This window comes from Bos grunniens, chromosome 27 (assembly GCF_055505025.1).
Source record: "Bos grunniens cultivar Pamir isolate PY7600 chromosome 27, Bosgru_T2T1.0, whole genome shotgun sequence".
NCBI classification, from domain to species: Eukaryota; Metazoa; Chordata; class Mammalia; order Artiodactyla; family Bovidae; genus Bos; species Bos grunniens.
Window position 1 is genome coordinate 23,245,943 of NC_141191.1, and position 20,498 is coordinate 23,266,440.

General features: G+C 40.7%; 2 protein-coding genes across 9 annotated transcripts in view; one reads left to right on the plus strand and one right to left on the minus strand.

The window, feature by feature from the left end:
• Positions 1-2,157, minus strand: part of TUSC3 (tumor suppressor candidate 3) — a 197,813-nt gene extending 195,656 nt beyond the window's left edge. For all 8 annotated transcript variants that reach the window (XR_015156324.1, XR_015156325.1, XM_086380715.1 and 5 more), the window contains exon 1: positions 1,839-2,157. Coding sequence is in view for 6 of the 8 variants with exons in the window: in XM_086380715.1 (XP_086236841.1) it covers positions 1,839-1,976 (138 nt within the window). In the remaining 2 variants the exon portion in view is untranslated. The remainder of the gene's footprint in view (positions 1-1,838) is intronic.
• LOC147343647 (uncharacterized) overlaps positions 1-20,498 on the plus strand; it is a 301,851-nt gene that overhangs the window by 248,295 nt on the left and 33,058 nt on the right. The window lies entirely within an intron of this gene.

Genomic DNA, 20,498 nt, shown 5'->3' on the forward strand with positions numbered 1-20,498 from the left:
AATTTAATGGAAACAGATTTTCGTAATTTATGAAAGTTAGAGTTAGTCACTCAGTCATGTCCGACTCTTTGTGACCCCATGGACTGTGGCCACCAGGCTCCTCTGTCCGTAGAATTCCCGAGAGAATACCGGAGTGGGTTGCCGTTTCCTTCTCCAGGGCATCTTCCCAACCCAAGGATCGAACCCAGGTCTCCCACATTGCAGGCAGACTCTTTACCAACTGAGCCACCAGGGAAGCCACTTATACTAAATTAATGCATGTTGTCACATGTTAAAGTAGTCATATTTAGAGATGCTAAGATGCTTTGAAGATGTGCACTTTACAGACCTCTTTGGGGGCTTTTTTTTTTCTTTCAACTGAAAGTAACCGTACTCACAGAAATCTTTCTAGGAGACAAATCATTAGAATTTTCCTGGAGTTCCTCATCGTTTTAATTGCCCTCTGCTTTGGTAATCCACACAAAAACTACTTTTCAAATCTCCTCCTTTTCTCAAGAAAAACTATGAAATCTAAAACTCTAAGAATGTATATAAATAGCAAGCGGTAGGGGGAAAAAATCGTTATATTTGTAAATACAGTCTTAAGTTAACAGTGGTTCTTCACCAAAAATCCAGAACTCCACCAAGAATTTCGCTAAGGCCTATTTTCATGTTAAAATTTAAAAAGTTAAAGGGAAGAAAATATTTTAATCCAAAGTTGTTTCAAGCAAAGAGTACCAGAATTATTTTGTGTGTGAGGATTTTTTTTCACGCTCTCAACCCAGTTATCAAGAAAGCTGCGGTAACATTTGAAACTTCAATTAGACCCAGGTGTATGTAAATAAAACTTCACCGGGAAAAACCATTTTGAAAAAAACCTCATTAATATGAGGAGACGCTCTCACCAAAATGACGTACAATTAGAAACCTTACTCACATTTCCGAATAATTTTTTTTTTCTAATCCTTATAGATCGAGCATCCAAGGTAAAAGTTATCCAAGGACAACTGAAATTCACAAATAACTCGACAGTTACTTTAAATACAGTTACTTCAATCCTCGCCCTCGTCAAAGTTGTGCGTGTGTGCTGTGTTCTTGTCGCCACCCCACGACTGAAGCCCACCAGGCTCCTCGGTCCATGGGATTTCCCAAGCAAGATTCTGGAGTGAAATGCCATTTCCTCCTCCAGAGAATCTTCCCGACCCAGGGATCGAACCGAGCCTCCTCTGGCTCCTGCACTGACAGGCGAATTCTTTACCACTGAGCCACCAGAGAAGCCCCTCATCAGTTATTACAGGGCTAGGACTGAGGTCAGGTGATCTGAATTTCACAAACAAATGTGTGCAACCTAAATAATGTGAGGTTACTGGCACAATTATACCGTTAATTTAACCTAAGGAAAAATATACAGCTTTACAAAGGTTTAATAAAACACAGAATAACTTTAAACAGTCTCAATATGCTCTGTTGCCTCCTAAATGGATAACGAAGGGCGCGGGATAATGAACACAAGGAACAAACCGATGCAGCTTCAAATATTCCTAAACGGTATTTTCACATCCAACACACCCCTTTTTACTGACTCAGGGGCCCCGAAGCTTAGCCTTCAACTAAGGGTCAAAAGCGCGCCGTGACCTAAGAGCGAGGGGCTTGGCGTTGTTTTCTGAGGAAGGACATGGCAACCCCACTTTTGAAACTGTGGGGCTCAAAGGACATGCGCAAAGGCCTGCCCGCCGACTCCGCCAGCACCCCCAAAAACAGCCATCGCCCACGCCCGGCGGCCCATCTGCCTAGCAACGCGGCTCGCCCGCTCGGACCCGCCCCGGCCCTCCCAGGAATGCCCACGGGATTCGTCCTACCTCCTTTTTCTTCTGTCCTCCGCCGAGCTGGATGCACAGGAGCAGCAGGAGGAGGAGGAAGGGGAAGCTCCCGGTGGGGAGATACCGCGGCCGCCGCCCCGCCTGCCTCCGGCGTGAAGGAGCGCCCCTGGCACCCATCGCCGCAGGGCAGTGTCTCCTCCACGCGCGGTAACCGTGCGCGCCCAGCTCCTACCGGCGCCCTATACCTGCCAGGCCAGCCTCCGGGAGCCCCCTGCCCGTGCCCCCGTGGATGCCTACGGCCTCGCCGCGGAGCGAGGAACCAACGGAGGACGCTGAGGAGAAAACTGACGGCGCATCCGGTTCACCGGGAGAGGAGACCTGGAAAGACCCGGGATGGGGCAGGAAGTGGGCGTGGCCAGGGAGCGGGGGCCTCGGCGAGCCGCGCTGCGCGGCGCACGCAGCCCGCGATCTGTCGGAGACCCGCGCGGCGGGGGAGGGCGTGGTCCTCTTTGCCGGCTCGCCGATCGGAACCCTAGGCTGACCTGCCGCTGAAACCAGCACCTGCTCCCAGGGATATTGAAGGATCTTGTTTATCCAACGCTCTACCTGGAACCAGAGACATACATAATAAAATTGCCTTCTTCGGTGATGGAGAAGATCTCTGAGGAATTAGTAAGGATCTGGTCCTTCTAGCTCATGGCAACCCTCTGATCTTCTTGGGACGTTTTTACTCAAAAATAGTTCAGAGAATTGAATGATATTGTGATCAGAGTATTCTATAACAGTATCTTTTCCTACTTGTTGTGAACATAGTTTCTTAGCATGTAACATGAACAAAAATTTAAAGTAAGAATAAGTGATGCTGCATATTATCTCCTTCTAGCAATGATTATTTATCCACAGGTACATAAACTAATTTTTAAATGCTTTATCTTTACGAGGAATGTTTTCTCGATACAGTTTTGCTTTTCGTGTTTATTAGTTTTCTCAAATTCATCATACATGTTATTTTGATAAATTGGGTACTACTAATAATAACCAACGATAACAGTACAAAACATAAAGTTTAATATAGCCTTATGGTCACAGAAGTTTCTTTAAATCAAATTTCGATTTATACAACTCTTTTTGCAGAGAAGAATGACTTTCCACCATAAAAAAAAATCAATAAAAGACTTCCAAGCATAAAAAAGGTATATCAGGTTAAAATTCTATCAGATTATACTGCCTGTGGGAGAGCAAATGGATTCAATCACCTTGAAGAACTGTTTGGCAGTATCTGCTAAAGCTAAATACACCTAACCAAGATCCCAGAGTTCCACATAAGCATATATTCACTGAGTGACGTGTAAAAATTTGGATAGCTGCTTTATTCAAAAAAGGCCCAAGCTGCAAAGAGACCAAATATCCATCAACAGTAAAATAGAGAAATAATTTCTGATACAGTAACTTTGGCCACCTCATGAGAAGAGCTGACTCACTGGAAAAGACTCTGATGCTGGGAGGGATTGGGGGCAGGAGGAGAAGGGGACAACAGAGGATGAGATGGCTGGATGGCGTCTCTGACTCAATGGATGTGAGTCTCGGTGAACTCCGGGAGTTGGTGATGGACAGGGAGGCCTGGCGTGCTGCGATTCATGGGGTCGCGAAGAGTAGGACACGACTAAGCGACTGATCTGATCTGATCTGATCTGAGGGATGCATATTTGGCTTCCTGTAGTTAGTCTTAAATTGGAGGCATGGCCAAAAATTAGGGAGACTGTCAGTTATTAATCAAGTACTGGCCATTTGGGATCAATTGTTAGAGAAGTCATGGTTTGTTCTTGAAAAGTGAAAGTCGCTCAGTCATGTCCAACTCTTTGCGATGCCATGGACTATACGGTCCATGGAATTCTCCAGGCCAGAATACTGGAGTGGGTAGCCTTTCCTTTCTCCAGGGGATCTTCCCAGCCCAGGCATCTAACTCAGGTCTCCCGCATTGCAGGTGAATTCTTTACCGGCTGAGCCACAAGGGAAGGTCATTAACAAACAATAAAGTGTTAACTTCCCTGGTGGTCCAGAGGCTAACACTCTGTGCTCCCAATGCAGGGGGTTTGGGGCTTGGGTTTGATCCCTGGTCAGGTAACAAGATCCCACATGCAGCAACTAAAACCTGGACAGCCAAATAAATAAATATACATTTTAAAAAGAGGTGGTCCAGAGGCTAAGACTCTATGCTCCCAATGCAGGGGGCTTCAAGCTTCAGTTTGACCACTGGTCAGGGAACTAGATCCCACATGCTGCTACTAAAATCCTGGACACTGCCACTAAAACCTGGACAGAAAATACAGAAATATGCATTTTTAAAAGAGATCTAATAGTTCAGTTACTCAGTCATGTCCGACTCTTTGCGACCCCATGGAATGCAGTACACCAGGCTTCCTTGTCCTCACCAACTCCTGAAGCTTGCTCAAAGTCATGTCCATCAAGTCCATGATGCCATCGAACCAGCTCTGTTGTCCCCTTCTCTTCTCACCTTCAGTCTTTCCCAGAGTCAGGGACTTTTCCAGTGAGTCAGTTCTTCGCATCAGGTGGCCAAAGTATCGGAGTTTCAGCTTCAGCATCAGACCTTCCAATGAATATTCAGGACTGATTTCCTTTAGGATGGACTGGTTGGATCTCCTTGCAGTCCAAAGGACTCTCAGGAGTCTTCTCCAACACCACAATTCAAAAGCATCACTTCTTCAGCACTCAACTTTCTTTATGATCCAACTCTCAAATCCATACATAACTACTGGAAAACCATAGCTTTGACTAGACGGACCTTTGTTGGCAAAGTAGTGTCTCTGCTTTTTAATATGCTGTCTAGATTGGTCATACCTTTTCTTCCAAGAAGCAAGCGTCTTTTAATTTCATGGCTGCAGTCAACCATCTGCAGTGATTTTGGAGCCGAAGAAAATAAAGTCTGTCACTGTTTCCATTGTTTTTCCACCTATCTGCCATGAAGTGATGGGACCGGAGGCCATGATCTTCATTTTTTGAATGTTGAGCTTTAAGTCAGCTTTTTCAACTCTCCTCTTTCACTTCCATCAAGAGGCTCTTTAGTTCCTCTTTGCTTTCTGCCATAAGGGTGGTGTCATCTGCTTATCTGACGTTATTGATATTTCTCCAGGTAATCTTGATTTCAGCTTGTGCTTCAACCAGGCTGGCATTTTGCATGATATACTCTGCATGTAAGCTAAATAAGCAGGATGATAATATACAGCCTTGACGTACTCCTTTCCCAATTTTGAACCAGTCTGTTATTTCATGTCCAGTTCTAATTGTTGCTTCCTGACCTGCATACAGATTTCTCAGGAGGCAGGTCAGGTGGTCTGGTATTCCCATCTCTTTAAGAATTTTCCACAGTTTGTTGTGATCCACACAGTCAAAGACATTGGTGTAGTCAATAAAGCAGGAATAGATGTTTTTCTGGAACTCTCTTGCTTTTTTGATGATCCAACGGATGTTGGCAATTTGATCTCTGGTTCCTCTGCCTTTTCTAAATCCAGCTTGAATATCTGGAATTTCATGGTTCATATACTGTTGAAGCCTGGCTTGGAGAATTTTGAGCACTACTTTGCTAGCATGTGAGAGAGTGGAATTGTGTGGTAGTTTGAACATTCTGTGGTGTTGCCTTTCTTTGGGATTGGAATGAAAACTGAACTTTTTCAGTCCTGTGGCCACTGCTGAGTCTTCCAAATTTGCTGGCATATTGAGTGCAAGACTTTAACAGCATCACCTTTTAGGATTTGAAATAGCTCAACTGGAATTCCATCACCTCCACTAGCTTTGCTCCTAATGACGCTTCCTAAGACCCACTTGAGTTTGCATTCCAGGATGTCTGACTTTGGTGAGTGATCACACTACTGTGGTTCTCTGGGGTCATTAAGATCTCTTTTGTTAGTTCTTCTGTGTATTGTTGCCACCTCTTCTTAATATCTTCTGCTCTATTAGGTCCATACCATTTTTGATCTTTTTGTGCCCATCTTTGCATGAAATGTTCCCTTGGTATCACTAATTTTCTTGAAGAGACCTCTAGTCTTTCCCATTCTATTGTTTTCCTCTAATCCTTTGTATTGTGAGGAAGGCTTTCTTATTTCTCCATGCTATTCTTTGGAACTCTGCATTCAAATGGGTATATCTTTCCTTTTCTTCTTTGCCTCTAGCTTCTCTTCTTCTCTCAGCTATTTGTAAGGTTGTCTCCTCAGACAACCATTTGTCATTTTGCATTTCGTTTTCTTAGGCATGGTCTTGATCACTGCCTCCTGTACAATGTCATGAACCTCCGTCCATAGTTCTTCAGGTACTGTCTATCAGATCTAATCCCTTGACTCTATTTGTCACTTCCACTGTAAAAGTGTAAGGGATTTGATTTAGGTCATACCTGAATGGCCTCATGGTTTTCCCTACTTTCTTCAATTTAAGTCTGAATTTGGCAATAAGGAGTTCATGATCTCAGCCACAGTCAGCTCCTGGTCTTGTTTTTTCTGACTGTATAGAGCTTCTCCATGCTGCTGCTGCTGCTGCTAAGTCGCTTCAGTCGTGTCCGACTCTGTGTGACCCCATAGACGGCAATCCACCAGGCCCTGCCGTCCCTGGGATTCTCCAGGCAAGAACACTGGAGTGGGTTGCCATTTCCTCCTCCAATGCATGAAAGTGAAAAGTGAAAGTGAAGTCGTTCAGTCATGTCCAACTCTTAGCGACCCCATGGACTGCAGCCTACTAGGCTCCTCTGTCCATGGGATTTTCCAGGCAAGAGTACTGGAGTGGGGTTCCATTGCCTTCTCCCAGAGTTTCTCTATATTTGGCTGCAAAGAATATAATCAATCTGATTTCAGTATTCACCATCTAGTGATATCCATGTGTAGAGTCTTCTCTTGTGTTGTTAGAAGAAGGTTTTTGCTATGACCAGTGCATTCTCTTGGCAAAATTCTGTTAGCCTTAGCCCTGCTTCGTTTTGTACTCCAAAGGCCAAATTTGCCTGTTACTCCAGATATCTCTTGTCTTCCTACTTTTGCATTCTAGTCCCCTATAATGAAAAGGACATCTTTTGGGGATGTTAACTCTAGAAGGTCTTGTAAATCATAGAATCGTTCAACTTGAGCTTCTTCAGCATTACTAGTTGGGGCATAGATTTGGATTACTGTGATAAGCTTCCATAAGCCTCTTATCCATATCCCTCAGAGGGCAGACAGAATGCAAACCACAATCACAGAAAACTAATCAAACTATCACCTTGTCTAACTCAATAAAACTATGAGCCATGCCAGATAGGGCCACCCAAGACGGACAGGTCATTGTGGAAAATTCTGACAAATGTGGTCCACTAGAAAAGGGAATGGCAAACCACTTCAGTATTCTTGCCATGAGAACCCCATGAGTAGTATGAAGAGGCAAAAAAAGGTATGACACTGAAAGGTCTGACATTTAGCAACTGTTAAATATACAACACAATAGTTATTAGAGCTAAGCAGTCTAGTCCAACTTAAAGCAACCTGCTTTAATGGGTTATGATAGACAAGGGGTTGGTTTCCTGAGCAAGCTGCTGCAGGTTGTTTTTATATATATATATATTTTATATATGATCTGTTTTTATATATGATCTGGCCGTTGTTGGTTATTATATTTATTATCCCAGATTAGAAGTCAGGATAGTGAAAGAGGTCCCAAGAGAAAACTCTGCAATGCTAAAAATATTCTACGACCTATTTCTTCATCTGAATGCTGGTTATTACATGAATGCATGCTCTTCATAAAAATCTATTGAGCCAGAAACTTATGATGTATTTATGTGTATTATATCTCAATACAAAAGCTACTTTTTAATAAAGAATTTTATGAAAAGCATATATTTAAAATCCCTTGGAGGCAACAAGCTGAAAATACAAGTTCAGAATCATAAAAATGTAATATAAAGTATTCAACTATTAAAAAGAAGAGCTCCTTTTTGTTAATTTTTAATGGATAATGATGACCATCATTTCTATACTTCAAAAATATTTAAAAGAATGCTGTGACTTTTATTATTTAGATATCAGTATTTAAAACTTGTGGGAAATGGTTTCTTTGCAACTATTTAAACTTAGGATGAAATGTTTAGATATTTCCTTTAAAATGCACAAAAGGATATCTAGTCTTCCATATTTAGAGAGATGTTATCAAAGCATTTTTGAAGACTAAATTCTGGACATTCCTGCCTCTGTCACTATTGCATCCTTTTGCAATAATAACATTGTCTATATTCCTTGCCCTTCAAAATCTTGCCCATCTTTCAGTGAACAACTCAGATATCACCTCTTCGTGATTCCTGATTCCTAGCCAGCAGTAGTCAATGTCTCCTTTTGCTTCCATAGATATTTGTAAGTTGCTTATATAAAAACACATATTTAGCATTTGATATAGTTGTCAAAAAATACAAGATATACATTAATATTAATTATGTCATAATTAACTAAGGATAAAAAAATTATAGTCTTGTCAAACACACTAAAATAAAGTTATGATTACTGGGATCTTAACTGTTCTTTCAAAATAAGCAATCTTTTAAAAAATGATTTGAAAAGACAAAAAAAACTGTGATGAAAATGAACTGTTAATCTAGGCATAAAATAACAGGTGATTTCACAAAAAAGTTTAAAGTTATAATTTAACTCTTCTGTACATTATTCTGGAAGAAATATGTATATGGTAAATGATTTACTAACATATCTTCCTTATATATGTACTTAAGGTATAAAATGCATAAATCTGTAAATACAAACTTTTAACTGTAGGTTTAAAATATAACCTATCAGTGTATTAAATAAAACAATGTATATATCATATAAATGTACTATATTGAAAAACTATGATAACTTTCCTAATAAACAAAAAATTGCATGCATTATTTTTGTACACTTATTTGTCTAACTCTATAATCAGAGTGCCTAGAATAGTCAACCATTTAAATACCTCTTCAACTAAAGTAGCTACTTTTCTTTCCTCCAGACACAAGAGAAAACTAGAAGATGGAAAAGTAAGAAGGGTTTAGGTATCTTTTCTTCAAAAGCACTTATTTCTTAAGGTACTAGTTTTATAGTAAAGCAGCAAAAACCACCTATGCATACATGCACACATACATATATATAATTCACAGATATTTGCGTATTTGGCCGATCTCAGCTATTCTAAGAAGTAAAGGTAAATTAAAATTATGTTTACTGATTGTGATATTGTGATTTATAAGAAATATATATTAGGCCTTCATCCTGTAAATGGCACAGGGTTCCTAAAACTCTTGGAACTACCTAAATGATGAGAGTGAGAGAAGTGTCTTTTGTATTAATAACATTGATAAGGTGAGATCTGGAAAGCACCTAAGAATGGGGCTAGTTGCCAGGAGAGGCCACGAGGTGATTGAAGAAACTTTGTTGAAACTTTCAGTCTCTCCATCTGACCTCTGGCAGGGGAGGAGAGAAAGGGACTGGAGGGTAAATCAATCCCAGATGACAGTACTTTAAACAACCATACCTACCTAATAAAAGCCAGCGTTCAGCGAGCTTCTGGGTTGGTGAACACATGGAGATTTGGGGAAAATGATGCACTTGGAGATGACATGGGAGCTCTACTCGCCTTAGCTCATCCTTGTCCCTATGCATCTCCTCCATGTGACTGTTCCCAACTTACATCCTTTTCTAATAAACCTAATACATAAAATGCTTAATAAGTAGTAAGATTGCCAGGAGAAATATCAATAACTTCAGATATGCAGATGACACCACCCTTATGGCAGAAAGTGAAGAGGAGCTAAAAAGCCTCTTGATGAAAGTGAAAGAGGAGAGTGAAAAAGTTGGCTTAAAGCTCAACATTCAGAAAAATAAGACCATGGCATCTGGTCCCATCACTTCATGGGAAATAGATGGGGAAACAGTGGAAATAGTGATAGACTTTACTGTTTTGGGCTCCAAAATCACTGCAGATGGCAATTGCAGCCATGAAATTGAAAGACACTTACTCCTTGGAAGGAAAGTTATGACCAACCTAGATAGCATATTCAAAAGCAGAGACATTACTTTGTCAACAAAGGTCCATCTAGTCAAGGCTATGGTTTTTCCAGTAGTCATGTATGGATGTGAGAGTTGGACTCTGAAGAAGGCTGAGCGCCGAAGAATTGATGCTTTTGAACTGTGATGTTGGAGAAGACTCTTGAGAGTCCCTTGGACTGCAAGGAGATCCAACCAGTCCATCCTAAAGGAGACCAGTCCTGCGTGTTCTTTGGAAAGAATGATGCTGAGGCTGAAACTCCAATACTTTGGCCACCTCATGCAAAGAGTTGACTTATTGGAAAAGACTCTGATGCTGGGAGGGATTAGGGGCAGGAGGAGAAGGGGACGACAGAGGATGAGATGGCTGGATGGCATCACCAACTCAATGCATGTGAGTTTGAGTGAACTCCGGGAGTTGGTGACGGACAGGGAGGCCTGGCGTGCTGTGATTCGTGGGGTCGCAAAGAGTCGAACACGACTGAACGACTGAGCTGAACCGAATGCTTAATAGTCTATTAAGATAAATGCTTCCCTGATTCTATGAGACACTCTAGCAAATCAACAGAATTCAGATCATTGGAACTTACAATTTATGAACTATCACTTAGTAAAGAATTCACCTGCAATGCAGAACACCCAGTTCAATTCCTGGGTCAGGAAGATCCACTGGAGAAGGGATAGACTACCCACTCTGGTACTCTTGGGCTTCCCTTGTGGCTCACCTGGTAAAGAATCTACCTGCAATGTGGGAGACCTGGGTTCGATCCCTGGATTGGGAAGATCCCCTGGAGAAGGGAAAGGCTTCCCACTCCTGGGAAGCCTGGAGTATTCTGGCCTGGAGAATTCCATGACTGTATAGTCCATGGGATCGCAAAGAGTCAGACATGACTGAGTGAATTTCACTCACTTAGAAGCACAGATGTTAACCTTAGTTTGTGTCTGGAGTCTGGGAGGGGATGGGGGAAGGGGTAAGGACCAAGGAAGGGAGGTGTGTAGTCCTGCAGGGATGAGGACTTAACCTGTGCAATCTGAGACCATCTCCTGTATATGCGGTTAATAGTGCCAGAGCTTTTTTTTAGTTCAACTGTAGGACACCCAGCTAGCATTTGAGAATTCCTTGGTGTTGTGGAAAATCCTGCCACACAACAGAACTGAGTGCAGAACATTTTCAGTAATCAGTACTTCTCTATCTTTCTTACTTAAAAACTACCAGGCACCCAAAGATTATTTTCTTATTAGCTTAATCATATGTCTAAGGCAGTGCTATCAATGGAACTCTAATTATTTAAATGTCCTACATGTGTACTGTCCAGTATGGTAGCCACTGGCCATATGTGACTACTGAGCACTAGACTTGTGGTTAGTGCAACTAAGGAACTGAATATTTATTTATTTAATTTTAAATAATTCAAATTTCAATAGGTACAGTGGCTATTATAGTAGTCACTACTGTCTTGAATAGTCCAAGATCTTAAAGTTTGTTAAGAAAAGTTAGACTATAATCTTAGTCAATATATTAAATCCTCATGATTGCAACATTGTAAAAATTTCATAAAATTAAACATTTAAAAAAAATCCACTATTATCAGTATATATTATACACATATATGTATACACACACACATATGTTTTTATATATGTTTAATTTTTTAAGAAAACAGTAGTAATATACTTAAACCATAAGTCATTTTAGGGAATTTAAGCTGTGAAATAAAACCTGGTTTATATAAATCTAAATATTGTGCTAATATTTTTATATGATAAACTAAATTTAACAGACTTCTTTAAATGATGCCAAAAGCCATTTCATATATTAGAACTAATATATTTTTATCTCATAATTATAGTACTGAAGGCTAAGTAAATGCACGTTTTCTAACTCTACAATTTTTAGAGCAAATATAACACAATAATTATTTTAAAACAACTTTTAGTGTTTGTCTTCACTAGATATCCCCAGAGTGCATTTGTACCAGCAAAATGATTTTTGTAATCTGTTTCTCTTTAGGATTTCCCAAGCATAAGAAAAAGAGAGCGAGGAACATAAGTAGAAAAATAAGTAGTTAGTTCAGTGGCTCAGTCGTGTCCAACTCTTTGCAATCCCATGAACTGCAGCACGTCAGGCCTCCCTGTCCATCACCACACCCGGAGTTCACTCAAACTCACATCCATCGAGTCAGTGATGCCATCCAGCCATCTCATCCTCTGTCATCCCCTTCTCCTCCTGCCCCCAATCCCTCCCAGCATCAGAGTCTTTTCCAATGAGTCAACTCTTCACATAAGGTGGCCAAAGTACGGGAGTTTCAGCTTTAGCATAATTCCTTCCAAAGAACACCCAGGGCTGATCTTTAGAATGGACTGGTTGGATCTCCTTGCAGTCCAAGGGACTCTCAAGAGTCTTCTCCAACATCACAGTTCAAAAGCATCAATTCTTCGGTGCTCAGCTTTCTTCACAGTCCAACTCTCACATCCATACATGACTACTGGAAAAACCATAGCCTTGACTAGATGGACCTTTGTTGACAAAGTAATGTCTCTGCTTTTGAATATGCTATCTAGGTTGGTCATAACTTTCCTTCCAAGGAGTAAGCATCTTTCAATTTCATGGCTGCAATCACCATCTGCAGTGATTTTGGAGCCCAAAATAATAAAGTCTATCACTGTTTCCACTGTTTCCCCATCTATTTCCCATGAAGTGATGGGACCAGATGCCATGATCTTCGTTTTCTGAATGTTGAGCTTTAAGCCAACTTTTTCACTCTCCTCTTTCACTTTCATCAAGAGGCTCTTTAGTTCTTCTTCACTTTCTGCCATAAGGGTGGTGTCATCTGCATATCTGAGGTTAGTGATATTTCTCCCAACAATCTTGATTCCAGTTTGTGCTTCTTCCAGCCCAGCGTTTCCCATGATGTATTCTGCATATAAGTTAAATAAGCAGGGTGACAATATACAGCCTTGACATACTCCTTTTCCTATTTGGAACCAGTCTATTGTTCTATGTCCAGTTATAACTGTTGCTTCCTGACCTGCATATAGGTTTCTCAAGAGGCAGGTCAGGTGGTCTGGTATTCCCATCTCTTTCAGAATTTTCCACAGTTTATTGAAAAATAAGTAAGCAGGGGCCAAATTCCACCAAATATTAAATTAATATCATTATAAAAACCTATTTCTTGCAAGGAGAGGTGACAAACTTTAGATGCAAGAAAACCCATTTTGACATGTATATACATACAAAAGAGAGAAAAAGTGGTTGACAATTTTATCAAGCCACTCATTTTAAAAGCCATTTCTTTTCTTCATTTAACCCTGAAGAAATGAAAAAGGAATCTTCTACATTGAATAAAATAAACTCTTTGTTGTAGACAAGACAATCTCCCCATGAGTGTTTCTTCCTCTTTTGTTCTAAGGAAGCTATCAAATTAACATCTTGCTAATGTCACAATTCTCCCAGCAGTCATTACGGTTTCACATTGCCTCTAGTAATTTTCACCAGTCAGAGGGTATGTCTATATATAAATATATAAATATATATTTCTATCTATATACAGACATATATATATAGATATTTTACCTTATATTTAGAAAATATAAAGAAAATGGGAGTTTGGCTTGAAAGAGTTGCAGGTTTAGATCAAGAGATGGCCCCATGAGAATTCCAGTGGTCAGTAACGTTGGTGTTTGTGCAACCTTGTACCTCTAAACTTGCCCTGATCAGGAACCAAACAACCCGGGACAGATGAAACTAAATAAATTATTTCTCACAAGATTGAGGGGAAACTTCTTATAAGTTTTTGAAATGCTGACCTACAGCATTTTTACTCAAAGAACACTAGTGTGATGACACTTTCTGAACTCCTTCCCCAGCACCAGGTGAAAGATAGACTTATCAAGTCTATGTCAATCCCCTCCTTATAGACTTTTTTCTTATAGAGTAAACAAGCAGACCATAGCAATGAATAAAATAAGGCCAGAAAACAATTCACTAAGAAACAACATAAATCTGCTCATATAACCAATAAGTCCCAAGAGGATGAAAGAAGTGTTAATCATTCAGTTGTATCCGACTCTTTGCAACCGCATGGACTATAGCCCACCAGGTTTCTCTGTCCATAGCATTTTCCAGGCAAGAATATTGGAGTGGGTTCCCATTCCCTTCTCCAGGGGATCTTCTCGACCCAAGGATCAAAGCCTTGTCTCCTGCATTGCAGGCAGGTTCTTTACTGTCTGAGCCAGCAGGGAACTTAGTCCTAAGTCAAAAAACAAAACAAAACAAAAATCCAATGCCAAAGGATCACAATGAAATAATAATCACAGGTTAGTTCATAGTGAAATTAGCTTCCCATACGTGGCCAGGGTGACACCTTAAACACTTGAGCGGGAAGAGATTTAAAAGTGACCCCAATGTGCATCTTATTACTGAATCTAGTGACCTGTCCTGGGTGAGGGTCTCAGCCCAATCTCAGTGGGACCTAACTGATAATATCCTCCAGCTAAAAAATACACCTGAAGTGGAACCAAGTTGAGTTTATTGGCTCATTGCAAACAGAGAAGATAGATTACCATGAGAAACCGGGGGGATCTCAGTAGGAGGGTGTTAGAAAAAACTTGCTATAGGATTTAGGCTTGTTTTTAATTTTTTTGAAGGACTTTTAAAACAATGATTTTGCTCTGGATTAGAGCAGATAACAGGGAAAAGATAGTGTCTGAAAAATTTTGTCTAGAAGGTTACAGGAACAAATTAGAGCTCGAGATAAAATTGATCAGAAAAGGGGGCAGTCACTGCTGTTGGCTAAGATGGGGAATGTTTGGTCATTTTTGTGGTTTGTATTGTGTTCTTTTTTTTTTTGTCTGTGTTCTGACAAGATTATGAAAGGGACTCATTTTTGTCTTGCTCAGTCACAAAGTGACCTTGTCCAAGGTCAGTGTGTTCTAAGAAGCTTTTTAATATTCAACAGAGGAAAACTAAGGCCTGTTAAATCCAGAGGAATCCAAGCTAACTGGAATCAGGATCTAATTTGTTCTTTCTCATCTTGAGCAAAATTATCTTAATTTTCTAATTGAAAAAGTATAGGATTCTTATGAAGCTAAACAATGCATGTGCATGCATGCGTGCATGCTCAGTTGTGTCCGACTCTTTCCAACCCCATGGACTGTAGCCCACCAGCCTCCTCTATCCATGGGATTCTCTAGGCCAGAATACTGAAGTGTGTTGCCATTTCCCATTCCAGAGGATCTTCCAGGCCCAGGAATCAAACCCACATTTCCTGCATCTCCTGCATTGCAGGCAAATTCTTTACTGCTGAGCCACCGGAGAAGCCCAAACAATGCATATAAGTGAATTATTACAGAGCTCAGAATTTATAAATTCTTAATAAATATTTGCTACCTCTATGATTATCTTTTACCATTACACTGAAAATACGTTGCCCTCTGCTGAACAGCAAACACTCAGACTGTGTTTAATCTCTCTTTGTACTCCCAGCTCCAATTACAGTGGAGCATTTGGCCGCATGGGCACTGGAGCTAGACTACTTCCTGTACTTCTTAGTTAGCTGTGGGACTTTGGGCGGATTATACCACCTCTCTGTGCTGCCAAGGTGAAGTCGCTCAGTTGTGTCCGACTCTTTGCGACCCCGTGGACTGTAGCCTACCAGGCTTATCCGTCCATGGGATTCTCCAGGCAAGAATACTGGAGTGGGTTGCCATTTCCTTCTCCAGGGGATCTTCCCCTGGAAGATTGGAGGCTTTAACCTCTGAGCCATCAGGGAAACCGGTACTGCAGTTTCTTCATTTGTAAAATGAGGATAAGAATGGTACAATGGAGATGAAAGAAGTGACTGCAGGTCAAGCATTTAGAAGGGTACTAGAAAACATTATAAATTATAAATTTGTAAACATTATAAATCCCATATGTTATCTCCCACTGTGGTCATAGTTGCTCAATCAATATTTAACAGAATCCAGATATTTAGTATCTACAGACACTGACAGGCATCACCCTTGCTTAAGAAAAATGGTAGATATTCAGCACGCTTCCATTGGAGAGAGGAGCCGCTCAGTGATGTGAAGAAACATCCTTCTAGCTGCTGGGTGGAGGACAAATTACCAGGGAACAAGACTATGACCAGAGACTTCAGTCCCACGTTCCTAATACTGTCCATGCTGCAATACAGGAGACTAGAAAGTTTTTCCCCCAGAAGTGTTACACAGATGCCCCTCTGTGTTAGACAGTGGTCCCCAACTTTTTTGATACCAGGGACCGATTAATGGAAGACCGGAAGAAACACAAGCTGGAATCAAGATTGCCGGGAGAAACATCAATAACCTCAGATAAGCAGATGACACCACCCTTATGGCAGAAAGCAAAGAACTAAAGAGCCTCTTGATGAAAGTGAAAGAGGAGAGTGAAAAAGTTGGCTTAAAGCTCAACATTCAGAAAACAAAGATCATGGCATCCGGTCCCACCACTTCATGGGAAATAGATGGGGAAACACTGGAAACAGTGTCAGACTTTATTTTTCTGGGCTCCAAAATCACTACAGATGGTGACTGCAGCCATGAAATTAAAAGATGCTTACTCCTTGGAAGGAAAGTTATGACCAACCTAGATAGCATATTCAAAAGCAGAGACATTACTTGGCCAACAAAGGTTCGTCTAGTCAAGGCTATGGTTTTTCCTGTGGTCATGTATGGATGTGAGAGTTAGACTGTGAAGAAGGCTGAGTGCTGAAGAATTGATGCTTTTGAACTGTGGCGTTGGAGAAGACTCTTGAGAGTCCCTTGGACTGCAAGGAGATCCAACCAGTCCATTCTGAAGGATTTCTTTGGAAGGAATGATGCTAAAGCTGAAACTCCAGTACTTTGGCCACCTCATGAGAAGAGCTGACTCACTGGAAAAGACTCTGATGCTGGGGGGGATTGGGGGCAGGAGGAGAAGGGGACGACAGAGGATGAGATGGCTGGATGGCATCACTGACTTGATGCACATGAGTCTCAGCAAACTCTGGGAGTTGGTGATGGACAGGGAGGCCTGGTGTGCTGTGATTCGTGGGGTCACAAAGAGTCGGACACGACTGAGTGACTGATCTGATCTTTCTGTGGACGGAGAGTGGGGAATGGTTTCAGGATGATTCCCGTGCATTACATTTATTGTGCACTTTATTTTTAATATTATTACATCAGTTCCACCTCGAATCATCAACCATTAGATCCCAGAGGTTGGGGATCCCTGACGTTGAGGAAAGTGTAAAGAGAAAACACAGAAGGCAGGAAATGGTTTGAAAACCAATGACTGGAAACGTTAGGTATTCATATTTAATTCTAGCAGCCTTTTCTCATTTTCCTAAACATATTCACTTCAGATAGTATGTCTAAGTAGGTGTAGTATTTTTCAAACACTTGGCCATTTAAAACAAGTTTTCTATGATGAGTGTTTCTTAGAGGTATTCTAGAATAAAAATTATTTTTATGTGATCATAAATTATACTCAATTATTTTTAAAGTGTATCTTAGTAACTGAAAAATTTATTTGAAGTACTGTTTCCATGTAACCAACAGGAATTAGATTATTTTTATAAGTATTGTTAAACTTCACCCTAGTGATACTTCCCATAGCATTAAAACATTCCCTTTTATTCATATAATTTAGCAACATTTATAAAAATCCTTTGTATATGATCTTTTCTTATTGTTAAATATCTGCCCTAGAATATCTATCAAATTCAATATAAATTCATATTTAAAACACAAATATTAAGAAATATTCTAGTAAAAGATCCACCAAATAGAGTTACAGTATTAAAGAGCATGTGTGTACATGCTCAGATACTAAGTTGTGTCCAACTCTTTTTGACCCTTTGGACTGTAGCCCACCAGACACCTCTGTCCAGGGAATTTTACAGGCAAGACTACTGGAGAGGGTTGCCATTTCCTCCTCCGGGGGTCTTCCCAACCCAGGGATCCAACCCATGTCTCCTGTGTCTCCTACATTGGCAGGCGGATTCTTTACCACTGAGCCACCAGGAAAGCACTTGTATAATTATATTTTAGAATCTAATGTTTGTCCTGGGGATGTTTATAGAAATATCCTCCAGCAAATGATTTGATAATGTAGAATGTTTGGTTAGCTCAAATAGCATATCACTTATTTGTTCGGCATGTTTTATGTATGGAGCAGCCAGTGGAGCATAAGATGGGGTCAAGAAAAATCACTTTGAAGAACTGTGCTTTGGTTAGTCACTGGTGGGCCCACTGTGGGGACCAACAGGAAGGGTGTTATTTTCTTGAATTCTTGTATACCAGATACCCTGAGGTCCAAGTCCAGAATCTTTCTGCTTTTTGGCAGAATGCTTCCAGAATATTCCAGGCTCACTAAAAGAATGCAGTTCATCTTAATGAAATTATATAGAAGGAAGATAGAGATACGGACCAATGATTGAAGCTCTTTAATTCATGCAATCGGTAGCAATTCATTTAAAGAAGAAACGAATCCAAGAGGTTCACAGGAGTGCATAGAGAGTATCTCAGAGATTCTGAAATAATTGAAGAACTGTTCCGCAGAGCCAAGAAAACATTGGAAAGGAAGCTATGAAGCCAGGTGAGCAGAAGAGATAATTTCACTCTCCTTATTATGCCAAACAAACCGCCTGAGCCTGGACAGAAGAGAGTTTGCTGCAGAATACTTAACAGGGTTGTTCTGATTTGTAGTTCTCAGGGTTTAAAAATGCTATAATTTGTTAGGATACAAGTGGCCAATTTAACTTATTTTTACTTCTTTTCAATTATCTCCTCTTTTGAATTATATATAAAAGGTTAAATTGAACTTCAGAATGTAATGAGTACATTATACACTGAATCGTCAGATATTAACACATGGCTTTCTTCCTAATTTATTTCCTAAACTCACCAAATAAGGTACCTTATATGCTAATATCCACATGCCAATAATTTTATTTCACTGAATAAATGTTCATTTTAACCTTATCATTTTCAAGGAAAGAAATATGGAGTAGTTTTTTTTTTTTAAACACCACATATGCTGAGGTAAGTTTAATTTTCTTCATATTAACAAAATCAAGTATTTAACTAAATTATAATCAGTCATTAAGTTTTATTGGTAGAATATTATGGCAGATTTAGTTGATTGCCTGCAAGAGTTCATCATATTCTAGGGACTAAATTAGTAATTGAGCAATATGTCCAAGGATGTTTTTTGGACTAGAACCAAGACTAACCAAGAAGCTCAAAATGTAAGTACCCCAATTTATTAGTTAACAAGGTTTAATCCACATTGACTATTACTAAAAATAATTTTATTTGTTAAAATTATATATAAATGAGTATAGGGTAGGATGGGGGCTTCCTTGGTGACTTAGTGGTAAAGAATCCACCTCCCAATGCAGGAGCCTTGAGTTCAGTCCCTGATCCAGAAAGATCTCCTGGAGAAGGAAATAACAACCCACTACACTATTCTTGCCTGGGAAAATCCCATGGACAGAGAAACCCGGAGGTCTACAGTCCAGGGGGTCTCAAAGAGTCCCACAGGACTTGGTGACTGAACAACAAACAACAATGTGCTTGGAAACCTTCACTGGCTCCCTAAAGCCAATATGATGAAATTTAAATTCCCCATGTCCTGTGTTCCAGCCTTTGTCTTTTCTTCTTATCTCTTGTTACTTTCTCATTGTTTTGCTACTACTTGCTTTCCTCTTATGGCGAAACACATCCAGTTTCTCCACCCCCACCCATTCCACGGTGTGCACCTCTGCCTTTGGTTCCCTGACTTTAAGGCCCTTTATATTCTACAAAGCTCAAATCCCCCTTTATCATTTAAGACTCAGTTCAAGTATATATTTCCACCTAAAATCTTCACAGAATCTTCTAGTTCACCTTGAACTCTTTTTCTGAATTCTTTGCCTAGTCCCATCTTTGGACAATTATTAATACATAGCAGCAGTTCCCAAACATTTTGAACTCAGTAGACCATAAAGGGTAAACTTCTCAAAAACTACTGCACGCTCAAAGAGCTTTTGTTTATGCGGACTGTATTGATCAATGTCGGAGAAGGCAATGGCACCCCACTCCAGTACTCTTGCCTGGAAAATCCCATGGACGGAGGAGCCTGGTGGGCTGCAGTCCATGGGGTCGCTAAGAGTCGGGCACGACTGAGCGACTTCACTTTCACTTTTCACTTTCATGCATTGGAGAAGGAAATGGCAACCCACTCCAGTGTTCTTGCCTGGAGAATCCCAGGGACGGGGGAGCGTGGTGGGCTGCCATCTACGGGGTCGCACAGAGTCGGACACAACTGAAGCGAGTTAGCAGTAGCAGCAGCAGTATTAATCAATGTTTCAGATCAGATCAGTCACTCAGTCGTGTCCAACTGTTTGCGACCCCGTGAATCGCAGCACGCCAGGCCTCCCTGTCCATCACCAGCTCCCGGAGTTCACTCAGACTCATGTCCATCGAGTCAGTGATGCCATCCAGCCATCTCATCCTCTGTCGTCCCCTTCTCCTCTTGCCCCCAATCCCTCCCAGCATCAGAGTCTTTTCCAATGAGTCAACTCTTCCCATGAGGTGGCCAAAGTACTGGAGTTTCAGCTTTAGCATCATTCCTTCCAAGAAATCCCAGGGCTGATCTCCTTCAGAATGGACT